General features: G+C 34.5%; 1 protein-coding gene across 2 annotated transcripts in view; it reads right to left on the bottom strand.

Moving 5' to 3' along the window:
- The window catches only part of SOX30 (SRY-box 30), a 35,587-nt gene continuing 21,397 nt past the window's right edge, over positions 217 to 14,406 (bottom strand). The window contains exon 5 of one of the 2 annotated variants that reach the window (XM_003134105.5): positions 217 to 1,245. In XM_003134105.5, coding sequence (XP_003134153.1) covers positions 864 to 1,245 — 382 coding nt within the window. In that variant the 3' untranslated portion in view covers positions 217 to 863. The remainder of the gene's footprint in view (positions 1,246 to 14,406) is intronic. The other variant, XM_003359837.4, reaches the window with a different exon arrangement.

Here is a 14,406-nt window from a genome sequence, read left to right as displayed (position 1 = left end):
AAGAGTTTGGAAATGGCATCAGAATATAAGCACACCATCTTTGTTGATACAGTTTCAAATAAGCTAATAGGATCTGCACAATTCTAGAGATTATTAAGCAAAAATAAATATCTGCACATGGTATGGAAACTACTCTTATCTGAGCAACACTTGTTTTCCTTATGTCTATCCCCCAAACAAAAAACACCCAACAAGAACAATTTTCTCTATGTTTATTTAATTATAACAAAAGTAGAACAATGCATACCAAATGGAAAAAGATATCCAAAAGAGATGATTAAAACGTTAAGGAACAGAAATGACTAATTAAGATGAAGGAATTACTCAGATGCCATTAAAACACATTTGCAACTTATTATTGGTTATTAGTGCAAATTAAATTTAGTAACTGAGTCCCAGTTCACTACTAAAAGTTACCAAAATATTTTCAAAATGTTACATAAAAACTGAAATATCTGTAAGTACTACGTGAACACCAAACAAAAAATCATATAAGAAAAATAAATAAATGAGATAAAATACAAATCACACTTGTCATGCCAGATTATACTCCCTCTCCCCACAAACAATTGTGAGGAATCAGTATTTTGCATGTTCCAAGATAAAGTAATGATAATGTATGTTGAAGCAGATTTCAGCCACAAAAATAAACTACTTCATCTCTTAAATAGTCCTATGATGAAACATCAGGACTCCAGTTTCACTAATCAAAGCTTTATGAAGGCATAAATTGCATTTGGTTTTGACTCCTCAAATCATGGCTGAAAACTCTCAGCAAAGCATTCTAGGCTTTTTTTCTCACACCAACTGACCCAGAATATATTTTAAGAAATGTTTATTTTCTGTGCATATTTGTTTTAAAATTATAAATTCCTGAGCACTTTTTCTTCTTCCTCCTCATCACTGTCAGTGACATTGACTTGCTGGATGCTAGAAGGAGTTGATGTCGGGGCTGTGAAGACGTTCTCCAAGGCTCCAATGTCCAGCTGAGGCATGGGATTTAAGTATTCCTCCCCACTGTGGCTATGACTGTTGTAGTAGGAGGTCCCATCCATGCTCTCACAACTCCGAGAATCTTCACTGTGTGCTCGTTCATCTGGGTAGTCTCTAAAAGGATAGTCTCTATTTAAAGCTGAAAACATAGCTTCATGTTTTTGGTACCTGTCTTCATAATAACCAAGGCATTCTGGCATTGAACTTGGAAAATTTCCATAGCCAAAGGGAGGCCGACTATAAGGGCATGTGCTGTAGCAGAAAGACAAAAAAGGAATTAGATCATACCTCGCCCGCATGTTGCCTTGCATACAGAAAGCTTATGAGGGGTAGGGGGAAATGTATAACTGGTTGAAATCAAGAGCTCTGGAGGCGGGGGGGAGGGCGCTCACGCAGAAGATAACAAGATAATTCACATTCAACAATAAGTCATATTAAAAACACTCTTACTACCAGGAAAATGCAGAACTGATATTAAACTGCGGTTTTAGAGACTTTTTCAAAAAAAAAAAAAATGGAGAGTGGGAATGTGAATAATTGAAGATTATTTTGCTATTTTACAAACTCATGGTTTTTCTGTTAAGGCAAATCTAAAAATTCTGTCATTCAAATCCATTTGTCGATTTTTAAAAAACTATTCTCCTATTCAAATGCACAGAAAAGGAACCATAGGAAGAGATACATAGAGAAGTCCAAATGAAAGTTCCCTGAACTCATGGACTCCATCTAGTGACAGATACTGTAAACATAATAACCATGTTTATGAGCAAAACCCAAGACAGTGTTTCATTTCATGTTCTTACTTTTTTTTTTTAAAATAAAGGTCAACTTTGTTTCCTTTCCTTAAAAAATATTTAAGTATGGTTGACACAATAGACAATCTTCTCAAATTCTTTCGAAATATGGGGTTTCCTCAGTGGTTGCTGTCCTACCCCCAAATCGCTAAGAGCTAAGGACCTTGCCCATGTTAAATATTACAAACATGAGGCATAGTTTCTGAAATGTTTCAGGGTTACATTCCTACCACCACATCTTCATTCAGGCATTTTTTTTTGTCTTTTTAATTTTTCTTAATTTTTTTAATAGTTATTTCCCCAATACAATTTTTTTTTCTACTGTACTGCATGGTGACATAGTTACACATACATATACAGATTCTATTTTTGCACATTATCATGCTTCATCATTAGTGACTAGACATAGTTCCCAGTGCTATACAGCAGGATCTCATTGCTGATACATTCCAAAGGCAATAGTTTGTATCCATTAACCCCAAGGTCCCCAACCACCCCACTCCCTTCCCCTCCCCCTTGGCAACCACAACTCTATTCTCCAAGTCCATGATTTTCTTTTCTGTGGAAAGGTTCCTTTGTGCCTTATGTTAGATTCCAGATATAAGTGATATCATATGGTATTTGTCTTTCTCTTTCTGACTTACTTCACTCAGGATGAGAGTCTCTAGTTCCATCCATGTTGCTGCAAATGGCATTATTTCAATCTTTTTTATGGCTGAGTAGTATTCCATTGTGTGTGTATATACCACATCCTCCTAATGCAATCATCTGTCGATGGACATGTGGGTTGTTTCCATGTCTTGGCTATTGTGAATGGTGCTGCAATGAACATGTGGGTGCATGTGTCTTTTTTAAGGAACGTTTTGTCCAGAGATATGCCCAAGAGTGGGATTGCTGGGGCATACGGTAGTTCTATGTATAGATTGCCAAGGTACCTCCATACTGTTCTCCACAGTGGTTGTACCAGCTTACATTCCCACCAACAGTTCAGGAGGGTTCCCTTTCTCCACACCCCCTCCAGCATTTGTTATTTGTGGACTTATTAATGATGGCCATTCTTTAAAAAAAAAAATGATGGCCATTCTGACTAGTGTGAGGTGGTATCTCATGGTAGTTTTGATTTGCATTTCTCTCATAATCAGGGATGTGGAGCATTTTTTCATGTGCTTGTTGGCCATCTGTACATCTCCCTTGGAAAAATGTCTATTCAGGTCTTTTGCGCATTGTTCAATGGGGTTGTTAGCTTTTTTGCTGTTGAGTTGTAGAAGTTGCTTGTATATTCTAGAGATTAAGCCCTTGTCCGTTGCATCATTTGAAACTATTTTCTCCCATTCTGTAAGTTGTCTTTTTGTTTTCTTTTTGGTTTCCTTTGCTGTGCAAAAAGTTTGTCAGTTTGATTAGGTCCCATTGGTTTAGTTTTCCTTTTCTTTCTGTTGCTTTGGGAGACTGACCTGAGAAAATATTTGTAAGGTTGATGTTGGAGAATGTTTTGCCTCTGTTCTCTTCTGGGAGTTTGATGGTGTCTTGTCTTATATTTAAGTCTTTAAGCCATTTTGAGTTTATTTTTGTGCATGGTGTGAGGGTGTGTTCTAGTTTCATTTATTTGCATGCAGCTGTCCAGGTTTCCTAGCAATGCTTCTGAAAGACTGTCTTTTTTCCATTTTATGTTCTTACCTCCTTTGTCAAATCATTCAGGCCTTTTAAATTTAATACATATGTCCTGAATGCATCAAACTAGCTGCTACTAGGACTTTGTGCCAAAGCTCTTCCACCTTCGGATCTCTCCATCCATTCAGTCCCACAGATATTTCAAGCAGGTGCTCAAACCTACCTTCTCCACAAAGTCTTCTCTTTAGATAGAAACTATTCAACTACTATTTTTTTAGGATTCAATGGAAGCGAGATATAAAGGCCTGGTGGAGAATTTAATTAACAAAAAATATAAAATCCAGGTAGTATATACTTTATATGTGCCAAAGTATGCTATAATGCTAAAATAAGATGGCTGTATTGGCATGGTAAAAACAAGTAGTTTTATATCCAGAGGAAAAATGATCAATAAAGACAAGAGTAATCCTAAAAACGTTATACAGATAAAAATGAATAACTACAGAAGCATCATGGTGCAGTGGGAAAAGCAATTCTGATGGGTGTGTAGTGATACATCAATGCTGTTTAAATTTGCAATTCCCTAATGATATATGATGTAGAGCATCTTTTCATATGCTTCACTGACATCTGTGTATGTTCTCTGGTGAGGCATCTGATCAGGTCTTTTGTCCATTTTTAATTAGGTTGTTCTTTTTCTTACTATTGAGTTTTCAGAGTTCCTTGCACAACAAAGGATAACAGCCTTTATCAGGCACAGCTTTCTGAAAATACTCTCTCCAGTCTGTGGCTCATCTCCTCATTCTCTTGATACCACATTTTTTGATACAAGGTAGATTTGTAGTAAATTCGAAATCAAGAATTGTGAGTCTTCCAACTTTGTTTTGAAGATGGTTGTAACTATTCCAGGTCACTTACAACTCCATATAAAATTTAGAATCAGCTTTTCCATTTCTGCAAAAAAGCCACTGGAATTCTGAAAGGGGTTGTATTGATTCTGTAAACTCCTTTGGGAAGTATTGCCATCTTCAAGTGTTCCAATGAATACATATACACAAATATCTGTCCTTTATTTAGGTCTTCTTTAATTTATTTCAGCAGTGTTTTATAGTTTTCAGTTTATAAGTCTTGACCATCCTTGGTTAGATTTATTCCTAAGTATCTTACTTTTTTGTTTGTTGGTTTTGTTTAGGGCTGTACTTGTGGAATATGGAAGTTCCCAGGCTAGGGACTGAATTGGAGCCAGAGCTGCCAGTCTACACCACAGCTCACAGCAATGCCGGATCCTCACCCCACTCAGTAAGGCCAGGGATCAAACATGCCTCCTCATGGATATTAGGTTTGTTACTGCTGAGTCACAATGGGAACTCCAGTATTTTATACTTTTTGATGCTACTGTGAAAAGATTTGTTTTCTCAATTTCCTTTTTGAATTGCTTATTGATAGTGTTTAGAAATAGAAATGAATTTTGCATATTGATCATACACCCTGAACTGTGCTGAATTCATCCATTAGCTCTAATAAATTTTTGTGGATTCTTTAGAATTTTCTACATAGAGGATTTTCCATATATAGGATTATGTGTGAAAAGAAGTTTACTTTCTTTTCCGTTTTGAATATATTTTTTTCTTTCTTGCCTAATTGCTCTGGCTAGAACTTCTAGTACAATGCTGAACAGCAATGGTGAAAGCAGAAATCATCTTGTTCCCAAACTTAGGGGGAAAGTTTTGGTCCTTCATCATTGAGTATGATGTTAACTGTGGGTTTTTGACAAATGCCTTTTATAATGTTGAGGAAGTTCTCTTCTATTCCTAGTTTGCTGAATAAGTTTTTAGGAACTGATTTTTGTCATGAAAAGGTGTTGGATTTTATCAATTACTTTTTTAACCATCAATTGAGATGATTAGGTGATTTTGCTCCTTCATTCTTTCAATGAAGTGTATTACACTGATTGATTTCCTGACATTCAGCCATACTTAAAATTCCTACAGTAAATCCTGCTTGGCCTTGGTATATAATCCTTTTAATATGCTGGTGAATTCAGTTTGCTAGTATTTTCTTTAGCATATTTTACATGTGTATTCATAAGATATATTGGTCTGTAATTTTCTTTCTTGTGACATCTTTTCCTGGCTTTGGTAATAGAGTAATGCTGGACACAGAACTGTTCCATCTTATATATTTTGGAAGAATGTGAGAAGAATTGGTGTTAATTCTTCTTCACGTGTTTGGAAGAATTCACAAGTGAAGCTATCAAGTCCAGAGCTTTTCTTTGTTGGGAGGTTTTAAATTACTGGTTCAATCAGATATATGTCTGATATTTGATAGATATACATCTGCTATTCAATAGATATACATCTGTCCAGATTTCCTATTTCTTCTTAATACAGTTTTGGTAATTCATGTATTTGTCCATTTCATCTAGGTCATCTACTTTGTTGTATACAATTATTCATTGTTATTATTCTATAATCATTTTTCTCAGAGTAATATACTCAGTTTCGTATCTGACTTTAATAATTTATGTCTTCTTTTATTCTTAGCTTAGCTACAAAAGCTTATCAATTTTGTTGGTCTTTTCAAAAAGCCAACTTTTGTTAATTTTCTTTTCTCTATTTCATTAAACTCTCTACTGTTTTTGTATTCTTTATTTCATTTATCTCTATTCTAATCTTTATTATTTTCTTCCTTCTGCTAGCTTTGGGTCTTATTTGCTCTTATTTTTCTAATTCCTTAAGATATAAAGTTAAGTTGTTGATTTGAGATCTTCATTTTTTAATTTTTTATTTATTTTTAATTTCATATTTTTTCTCTGTGCTTGTGGCATGTAGAAGTTCTTGGGCCAGAGAACGAATCCCCACTATAGCAGTGACCCAAGCCTCTGTAGAGACAATGCCCAATCTTTAAACTCCTGTGTCATAAAAGAGCTCCAAGATCTTTCTTTTTAAATGTAGGCCAGTGAAGCTATAAATTTCTCTATCAGCACTGCTTTCATTATATAATTCCTTAAGTTTTGGTATGTTGTGTTTTCCTTTTCATTCATCTCAAAGTATTTTCTAATTTTCCTCATGATGTCTTATTTGACCCATTGGTTGTTTAAGAGTATGTAGTTTAATTTTCAAATTTTGTGAATTTTCCAGTTTTCCTGTTACTTATGAGTTTCATTCCATCATGGTTGGAGAAGACACTTATATGATTTCACCTTTTAAAAATTCCCGAGATTCATTTTATGATTTATCATATGGTCTATTCTACAGAATATACAATTTGCACCCAAGAAGTCTCTATATCCTCTTTTTGGGTAGAGATTATATACATCTATTAGATCTAGTTGGCTTATAGAGTTATACAGTCTTTTATTTCCTTTTTGATCTTAATTCTTTTATAATGGATTATCTTCTGTTCATTATTTAAAGTATCCACAGCTAACACCATAATGAGTGGCAAAAAATTTAAATCTTTTCTCTGAACTCAAAAATAGGACAAGGATACTTACTCTTGCCATTTTTATTCAACATAGTACCAGAAATCCTAGTCAGAGCAATTAAACAAATAAAAGAAACAAGGCATCCAAATTGGAAAGAAGTAACACTGTATCTATTTGCAAATGACATATTATATCTAAAGAAACTGAAAATCTCAACCCCCCAAAACCTGTTAGAATTAATCAATGAACTCAGTAAAGATGCAGTATACAAAATCAATATGTAAAAATCAGTTGCATTTCTATACACGAACAACAAGTTGTTACTAAAAGAAATTAGGAAAAACAATCCCATTTTAAAATGCATCAAAAGAATAGAATACCTAGGAATAAATTTAACCAAGGATGTGAAAGACCTGTATTCTGAGAACTATACGACACTGATTTAAAAAAACTGAAGAAAACACAAATAAATGGAAAGATAGTTTGTGCTCATGGATTGTAAGAAATAATGTTGTTAAAATGTCCATACCACCCAAGCAATCCATGGATTCATTGAAATACCTATCAAAATCCAATGGCATTTATCAATCAGAAATAGAATAATCCCAAAGTTTTTGTGGAACCACAAAAGACATTTAATAGCCAAAGCAATCTTGAGAAAGAAAACCAAAACTGAAAGCATTTCACACTCTGATTTCAAACTATATTACAAAGCTATAGTAATGAAAACAGTATGGTATTGGCATAAGAAAAAACACATAGATCAGTGGAACAGAAAAGAGAGCCAGAAATAAATCTATGCATATATGGATAATTAATTTATGGCTATTAATTAAACAGAAGCAGGCAACAGGGAAAGGATAGTATCTTAAATGATGTTGGAAAAATTGGACAGTTACATGCAAAAGAATGAAACTGGACCCTTACGTCATACACAAAAATCAACTCGAAATGAATTAAAGATTTATTTATTTACTTATTTATGGTCTTTTTAGGGCTGCACCCAAGGCTAGGGGTTGAATTGGAGCTGAAGCTGCCGGCCTATGCTGCAGCCACAGCAATGCCAGATCTGAGCCATATCTGTGACCTATGCTACAGCTCATGGTAACACTGGATCCTTAACCCACTGAGCAAGTCCAGGGATCCAACATGCATCCTTATGGATACTATTCAGATTTGTTTCTGCTGAACCACAGTGGGAACTCTGGATTCGAGATTTAAACATAAGGCCTGGAGCCATAAAACTCCTACAAGAAAATATAGGCAGTAAGCTCCCTGACATCTGAATTGGCAATGATTTTTTTGATTTGACACCAAAAGCAAAAATAAAAAAGTAGAGTTATATCAAACTGAAAACCTTTTGTATTACAAAGGAAATCATCAAAAATGAAAAGGCGACCTACCAAATGTGAGAAAATATTTGCAAATCCTATGTCTGATAAGACATCAATATCTAAAATATATAATGAATTCATATAACTCAATACTTAAAAAAATGATTTAAAAATGGGAAGATGATCTAATTAGACATTTTTTCCAAAGAAGACACACAGATGGTCAATAGATATATGAAAAATGCTCAATATCACTATTATCATGGAAATTCAAATCAAAGTCACAAAGTCAAGAAATGCTCCCAGGAGTTCCCACTGTGGCACAAGGAGATGGGTGGTATCTTGAGCACTGGGACACAGGTTCAATCCCTGGCCCAGTACAGTGGGTCAAGGATCTGGCAAACCTCCAGCTGCAGCTTAGGTTACAACTGTGGCTCAGATCTGATCCCTGGTCCGGGAACTCCATATGCTGTGAGGTGGCCAAAAAAGAAAAAACAAAAAATGCTTCCATTTGCAACAACATGGACGGACCTTGAGGACCTTATGCTAAGCAAAATAAGTCATAGAAAGACAAATACCATATGGTCTCACTTACATGTGGAATCTAAAAACAAAACAAAACAAAAAGACAAAAAACCCAACTCATAGATACAGAGAACAGTTTGGTGGTTGCCAGAGACAGGGAGTGGAAGGTGAGCAAAATGCATAAAGTTAGTGAAAAGATACTAATTTCTTATTTATAAAATGAATAAGTGTCTGGGATATAATGTACAGCATAGTGACTATAATGAATAACACTACTGTATTTTTCTAAGTTTCTAAGAGAGTAAAAAGTTCTCATCACAAGAAAAAAAACTTATACACTGGCAACTAATATTACATCAAATATATCTCAATAAAAAATTTAAAAAGTAGTGAAGTCTTCAACTATTATTGAATAACTCTGTATTTCTCTCTTTAATTCTGTCAATTTTTGCTTCATATATTTTGGGGTCCTGTTGTTGTATGTGTATATGATTATAACTGCTATATCTTCTTAGTGTTTGTGGGTTTGTTTTTTTTGTTGTTGTTGTCATTGTTTTGGTTTTTTTTAGGGCTGCACCCACGGCATATGGAGGTTCCCAGGCTAGGGGCTGAATCAGAGCTGCAGCTGTGGGCCTATGCCACAGCTCATAGGAATGCCAGATCCTTAACCCCCTAAGCGAGGCCAGGGATCAAACCCGCATCCTCATGGATACTAGTCAGATTTGTTACTGCTGAGCCACAAAGGGAACTCGCTTAGTGTTTTTAAATAGATACATAATGCTTTGTCTCATAACAATTTTTGACATAAAATCTATTTTGTCTAATACTATTATAGCACTTCAGCTCTCTTTTAGTTACTATTTGCATGGGATATCAGTTTCTATTTTTTCACTTTCAACTTATTTGTGTCATTGGATCTAAAGTGGGTCTCTTGCAGACATGATTTATTTCAATCATGTTTTTAATCCATTCTGGCAATCGCCTTTAAATTAGAGAGCTTACTTCATTTAAAGGGATAATTGATAAGGAATACTTACTTTTCCATTTTGCAATTTTTTCCTCAATGTCATTTTTTTTCTCAGTTCCTCCATTACACTTTTGTTTTTTGTCAAATGGATTTTTCTAGTGTACTATTTTGACTCCCTCATTTCCTTTTCATACATTAAGTTATTTTCTTAAGTGGTTACCATGGGGATTACATTAGCATCCTAAATTTATAACAATCTAGTTTGAATTTATCCTAAATTACTTTCATTAGCATATCAAAATTTTGCTTGTAGAAAGTACCATCTCCCCTTATATCGCTATTGTCCTAAATTATGTAATTATACATTTTATATCCATTAACAGATTCATAATACTTGTTTTATGCATTTGCTTTTTAAATAATATAGGGAAAAAAGTTACTAACCAAAAATACAATACTTGACTTTTTTATCTATCAATTATAGTAACCAGTTTTCTTTGTTTCTTCGTTTGACTTAACCGAGTTATTCTCTAGTATCTTTTCATTTTAATCTGAAATACTACCTCTAGCAGTTCTTGTAGGGAATTTTGCTAGGTATTAACTTCCTCTACTTTTGTTTATCTGGCAGTCTTAATTTCTCCTTCATTTCTGAGGGATAATTTTGTTGGTATTAGAATTCTTAATTGATGGTATCTTTTCTTTCAACACTATGTTATCCCACTGCCTTTTGGCCTCCATGCTTCCTAACGAGAAACTGGCATTATTATACCTCACTGAGAATTTCTGGTACAAAATTATTCACTTTCCTCTTGCTGCTATCAAGATTTTCTCTTCTTTCTTGGCTCTTGACAGTTTGATTTTGATGTATCTCTGAATTTACCCTACTTAATGTTCACTGAGTTTCTTAGATTTCTGTTTTTATTTAAATTTTGAAAACTTAGGGCCAGGCTATTTATAAATCTTCTTTAGCCTTGACTTCCTATTTATGCAGAGCCTAAAGATCAGTCAGAGATGAAAGCTTAGAGTCTTCTCAGTGTTTGCTGAACATGCATCTAGCCTTGGGTATGCCTTGCCCATCTAAGTTTCCTTAGTATACAGGGGAGTTTTTCAAAGCCCTTATTCCCTCATGTATCTCCTTTCCTGATATCTTCTAAGCTTTTCAGTCTGTCTGCTGCTTGTCCTGTCTATTGTCCCTTAACCCAGGCAGCTGAGGATAGTATATGCCCTTAAATATTTTCCATAAACACCACCTGGGAGGCCATTACAGCCCCAACAGAGTTCTTAGAACAGTCAAACTAAGGTAAGCCTCTGAGTCAGTTTATCAGGAAGTCACCAGGCAGGTCAAAATACACAACCATAATGCTTTAAGGACAGGTCTGTATTGCCCCCTCTAATAATAGCAACAAGTCACAGCAGGAAGACTGGCTTACCATCCTCCTGACCATCATTGAACTAGAAAATGTGAGTAGTTGTGGCAAAAAAAAAAAAAAAAAAAAAAAAAAGCCACAATGCTCTCTTAACAAAATTTAGTGACAGTAAGTTCCTACTGTGGCTCAGTGGTAACAAACTCGATTAGTATTCACAAGGATACAGATTCGATCCCTGGCCTTGCTCAGTGGGTTAAGGATCCAGCATTGCCACGAGCTGTGGTGTAGGTCACAGATGTGGCTCAGATCTTGCATTGCTGTGGCTGTGGTATAGGCCTGTAGCTCTGATTCAACAACCTAGCTTGGGAATTTCCATATGCCACGGATACAGCCCTAAAAGAAAAAAAAAAAAAATTAGCAGCTTCTTTCTTCATTAAGTACCCCTCTAGTTGTTTTAAGAGTTGTATTAAATTCCAGAGTTCAAAAAAAGTTGTTTCTGAGCAGAAATTGATAGAACGTTGTAAATCAACTATAATAAAAAGTTGATTCTGTTTTTGCTAGCTGAATTACTGCTTCAGTGGAAAGAAAGATTCCTAGATCTTTTCTGCAATTCTCAGTGACATTCTACCTCAAAAGTGTTTTGTAGTTTTCAGAGTATACGTTTTGTTCTTATTTTGTTAAATTTATTCATAAGGGTTTTTTTATTCTCTTTTATTTTATTGTAAATGGAATTGTTCTCTCAATTTCGTTTTCTGTCTATTCATTGCTACTATATAGAAAACGCAATTGTTTTTTATATATTGGTCTGGCACCCTAAAAACTTGCTGAATTCATTTGCTATTTATAATAGCTTTTTATGTGGATTCCTTACGATTTTCCATATACAAGCTTGCACAATATACAAATATAGTTTATTTCTTCCTTTACAATCTGATACCTTTTATTTCTTTTTTGTGTCTGATGTCCTAGATTAAACCTCCAATAAAACGTTGACTATAACTGGAAAAAAAGTCATTCTTGTCTTATTTCTGATCTTAAGTGGATCTTGCTTATCTCCAGTTTTGCCATCAAGTATAACTAATGTTAGTTGGAGTGGGGGGTAGATTCCTTTAACGAGATGAGGAAATTTCCTTGTATTTCTAGTTCACTGAAATCGTTCATGTTCAACATGAAGAGTTTTGTCAAACGCTTTTTTCTAGGACAACTGAGATAATTGTGTGGTTTTATCCCTTATCCTATTGATATATCTTACATTAATCCATTTTCAGATGTTAAACAATTCACATTCTTAGAATAAATCCAAGTTGGGTTATGGTATATAATTCTTTCGGTATTGATGCCACATTGTTCACTAACATTTTGTTGTGGATTTTTGTCTCTGTATTTATAAGAAATACTGGCCTATAATTTTTCCTCTTGTATTGTCTTTGGGTTTGGTATCAGAGCAAACCTCCTGTTTTTGGAAGAGTCTGAGCACTCTGTCTACTGTAGATAATGCATAGCTGTATCTTGATTTTTATCCAGCTACACAGTATCTGCCACACAGTATCTAATAGTTAATGTGATTATTGATACAGTTAGATTTATGTCTTCCATTTTATTTTTTGTTTTCTATGTATCTCATGTTTTCTTTTGGTCTTCTATTTTTTCTTTACTGCTTTCTTTTGCATTAAGTAAATATTTTTTAGTTTAACCTTTTAGTTTCTTTAACAATTTTCCCACTATATTTTGGCTATTTTCTTAGAGGTTGCTCTAAGAGTAACCATATGCATTTTACCTTATCAGAATCAACTTCACATTTTTACTAACTTAATTGCAGTAAAATACAGAAATGCTTCTAATATAGCTCTATTCCTCCTTCCCCTTTTTTGTATTACTATTGTTATATAAATTGTAGCTATATGACATAAAACCAGCAATATATTGGTATTATTATTGCTTTATATAATTCTATGCCCATTAAATAAGCTACAAAGAGAAAAGAGAATAAGTATATATGTTGAAGTTTGTTATATTCACCTTCTTATTACTATTGCTAGTTCTCTTCATTTGTTCCTGTGGATTCATTGTACCATCTGCCATCATTTCCTCACTTCAAAACAACTTTGCCTCCACTTACCCCCTTGTACTTTTATTATCAAATACATTACATTTCTATATGACCTATATACTATAGGTCCCTCAAACCAATTACTTGCATATTGTTTTATGCAATTGCTTTTAAAACAAGTAAAAAGAAGATTTATACTGTCATTTATACTGTCTTTTATATACTACTGTTTATAACTGCACTTTTACCTTTACTGGAGTTCTTTGGTACTCTGTATTCCAACTACCAGCAGAGACCACTTACTTTCAACTTGAGGAACTCCCTGTAGTAGTTCTCATAAGGCTAGCAATCTCAGTTTGGGATTACTTGAGGATGTCTTTACTTTGGCTTCATTTTTTAAAGATAGCTTCAATAAATATAAGATTGTTGGTTGACAGATTTTTGTCAGTATTTTAAACATGTATTTTGGCCTCCGTTGTTTATGATAAGTCAGATGTCACTTTTATTGTACATGATGAGTGTCTGTCTCTCTCTCACTTTGATTTTCTCTTTGGCTTTGGATTTCAGTATTTTAGTATGATGTGTTTCACTGTCAACCTCTTGGCACTTGTACAAGTCAGAATTAATTCAGTTTCTCAGATGCGTACTATTTTCCTCAAATTTGGGGATTTTTCAGCTATTATGTCTTCAAATACTTTTTTCTCCTTTTTCTCTCCTCTTTCCTTCTGGTACTCCCTTTAGTATACACTCGTGCACTTAAAGATGGCTCTGTTCTGAGGCTCTGTTCATTTATCTTCATTCTTTTTTCCTCTCTATTCTTCAGATTTATAATCACTACCAATCTATTTTTAAGTTTTCTGATTCATTCTTGCGTCAGTTCAATTTTAATGTTGAGCACTTCTAGTGAACTTTTCATTTTGGTTATTGTTCTTTTTAACTCCAATATTTCCATTTTGGTTCTTTTTATGATTTCTATATCTTTATTGATAGTCTTTGAAGAGACATCATTATCATAATGTAATCATAAAGTAATACCTTTACTTCTTTAAAAATGGTTTCTTCAAAAAAAAAAAAAAAAAGGAGTTCCCGCTGTGGCTCAGTGGTTAACGAATCCAACTAGGAACCATGAGGTTGCAGGTTCGATCCCTGGCCTTGCTCAGTGGGTTGGGGATCCGGCATTGCCATGAGCTGTGGTGTAGGTTGCAGACTCGGCTCGGATCCCACGTTGCTGTAGCTCTGGCATAGGCCAGCAGCTGCAGCTCCAATTCGACTCCTAGCCTGGGAACCTCCATATGCCGCAGGAGCAGCTCAAGAAATGGCAAAAAGATGGAAAAAAAAAAA

The sequence above is a fragment of the Sus scrofa genome, chromosome 16 (assembly GCF_000003025.6).
Source record: "Sus scrofa isolate TJ Tabasco breed Duroc chromosome 16, Sscrofa11.1, whole genome shotgun sequence".
Lineage (NCBI taxonomy): Eukaryota > Metazoa > Chordata > Mammalia > Artiodactyla > Suidae > Sus > Sus scrofa.
This window is presented reverse-complemented; position numbering and strand designations above follow the sequence as displayed.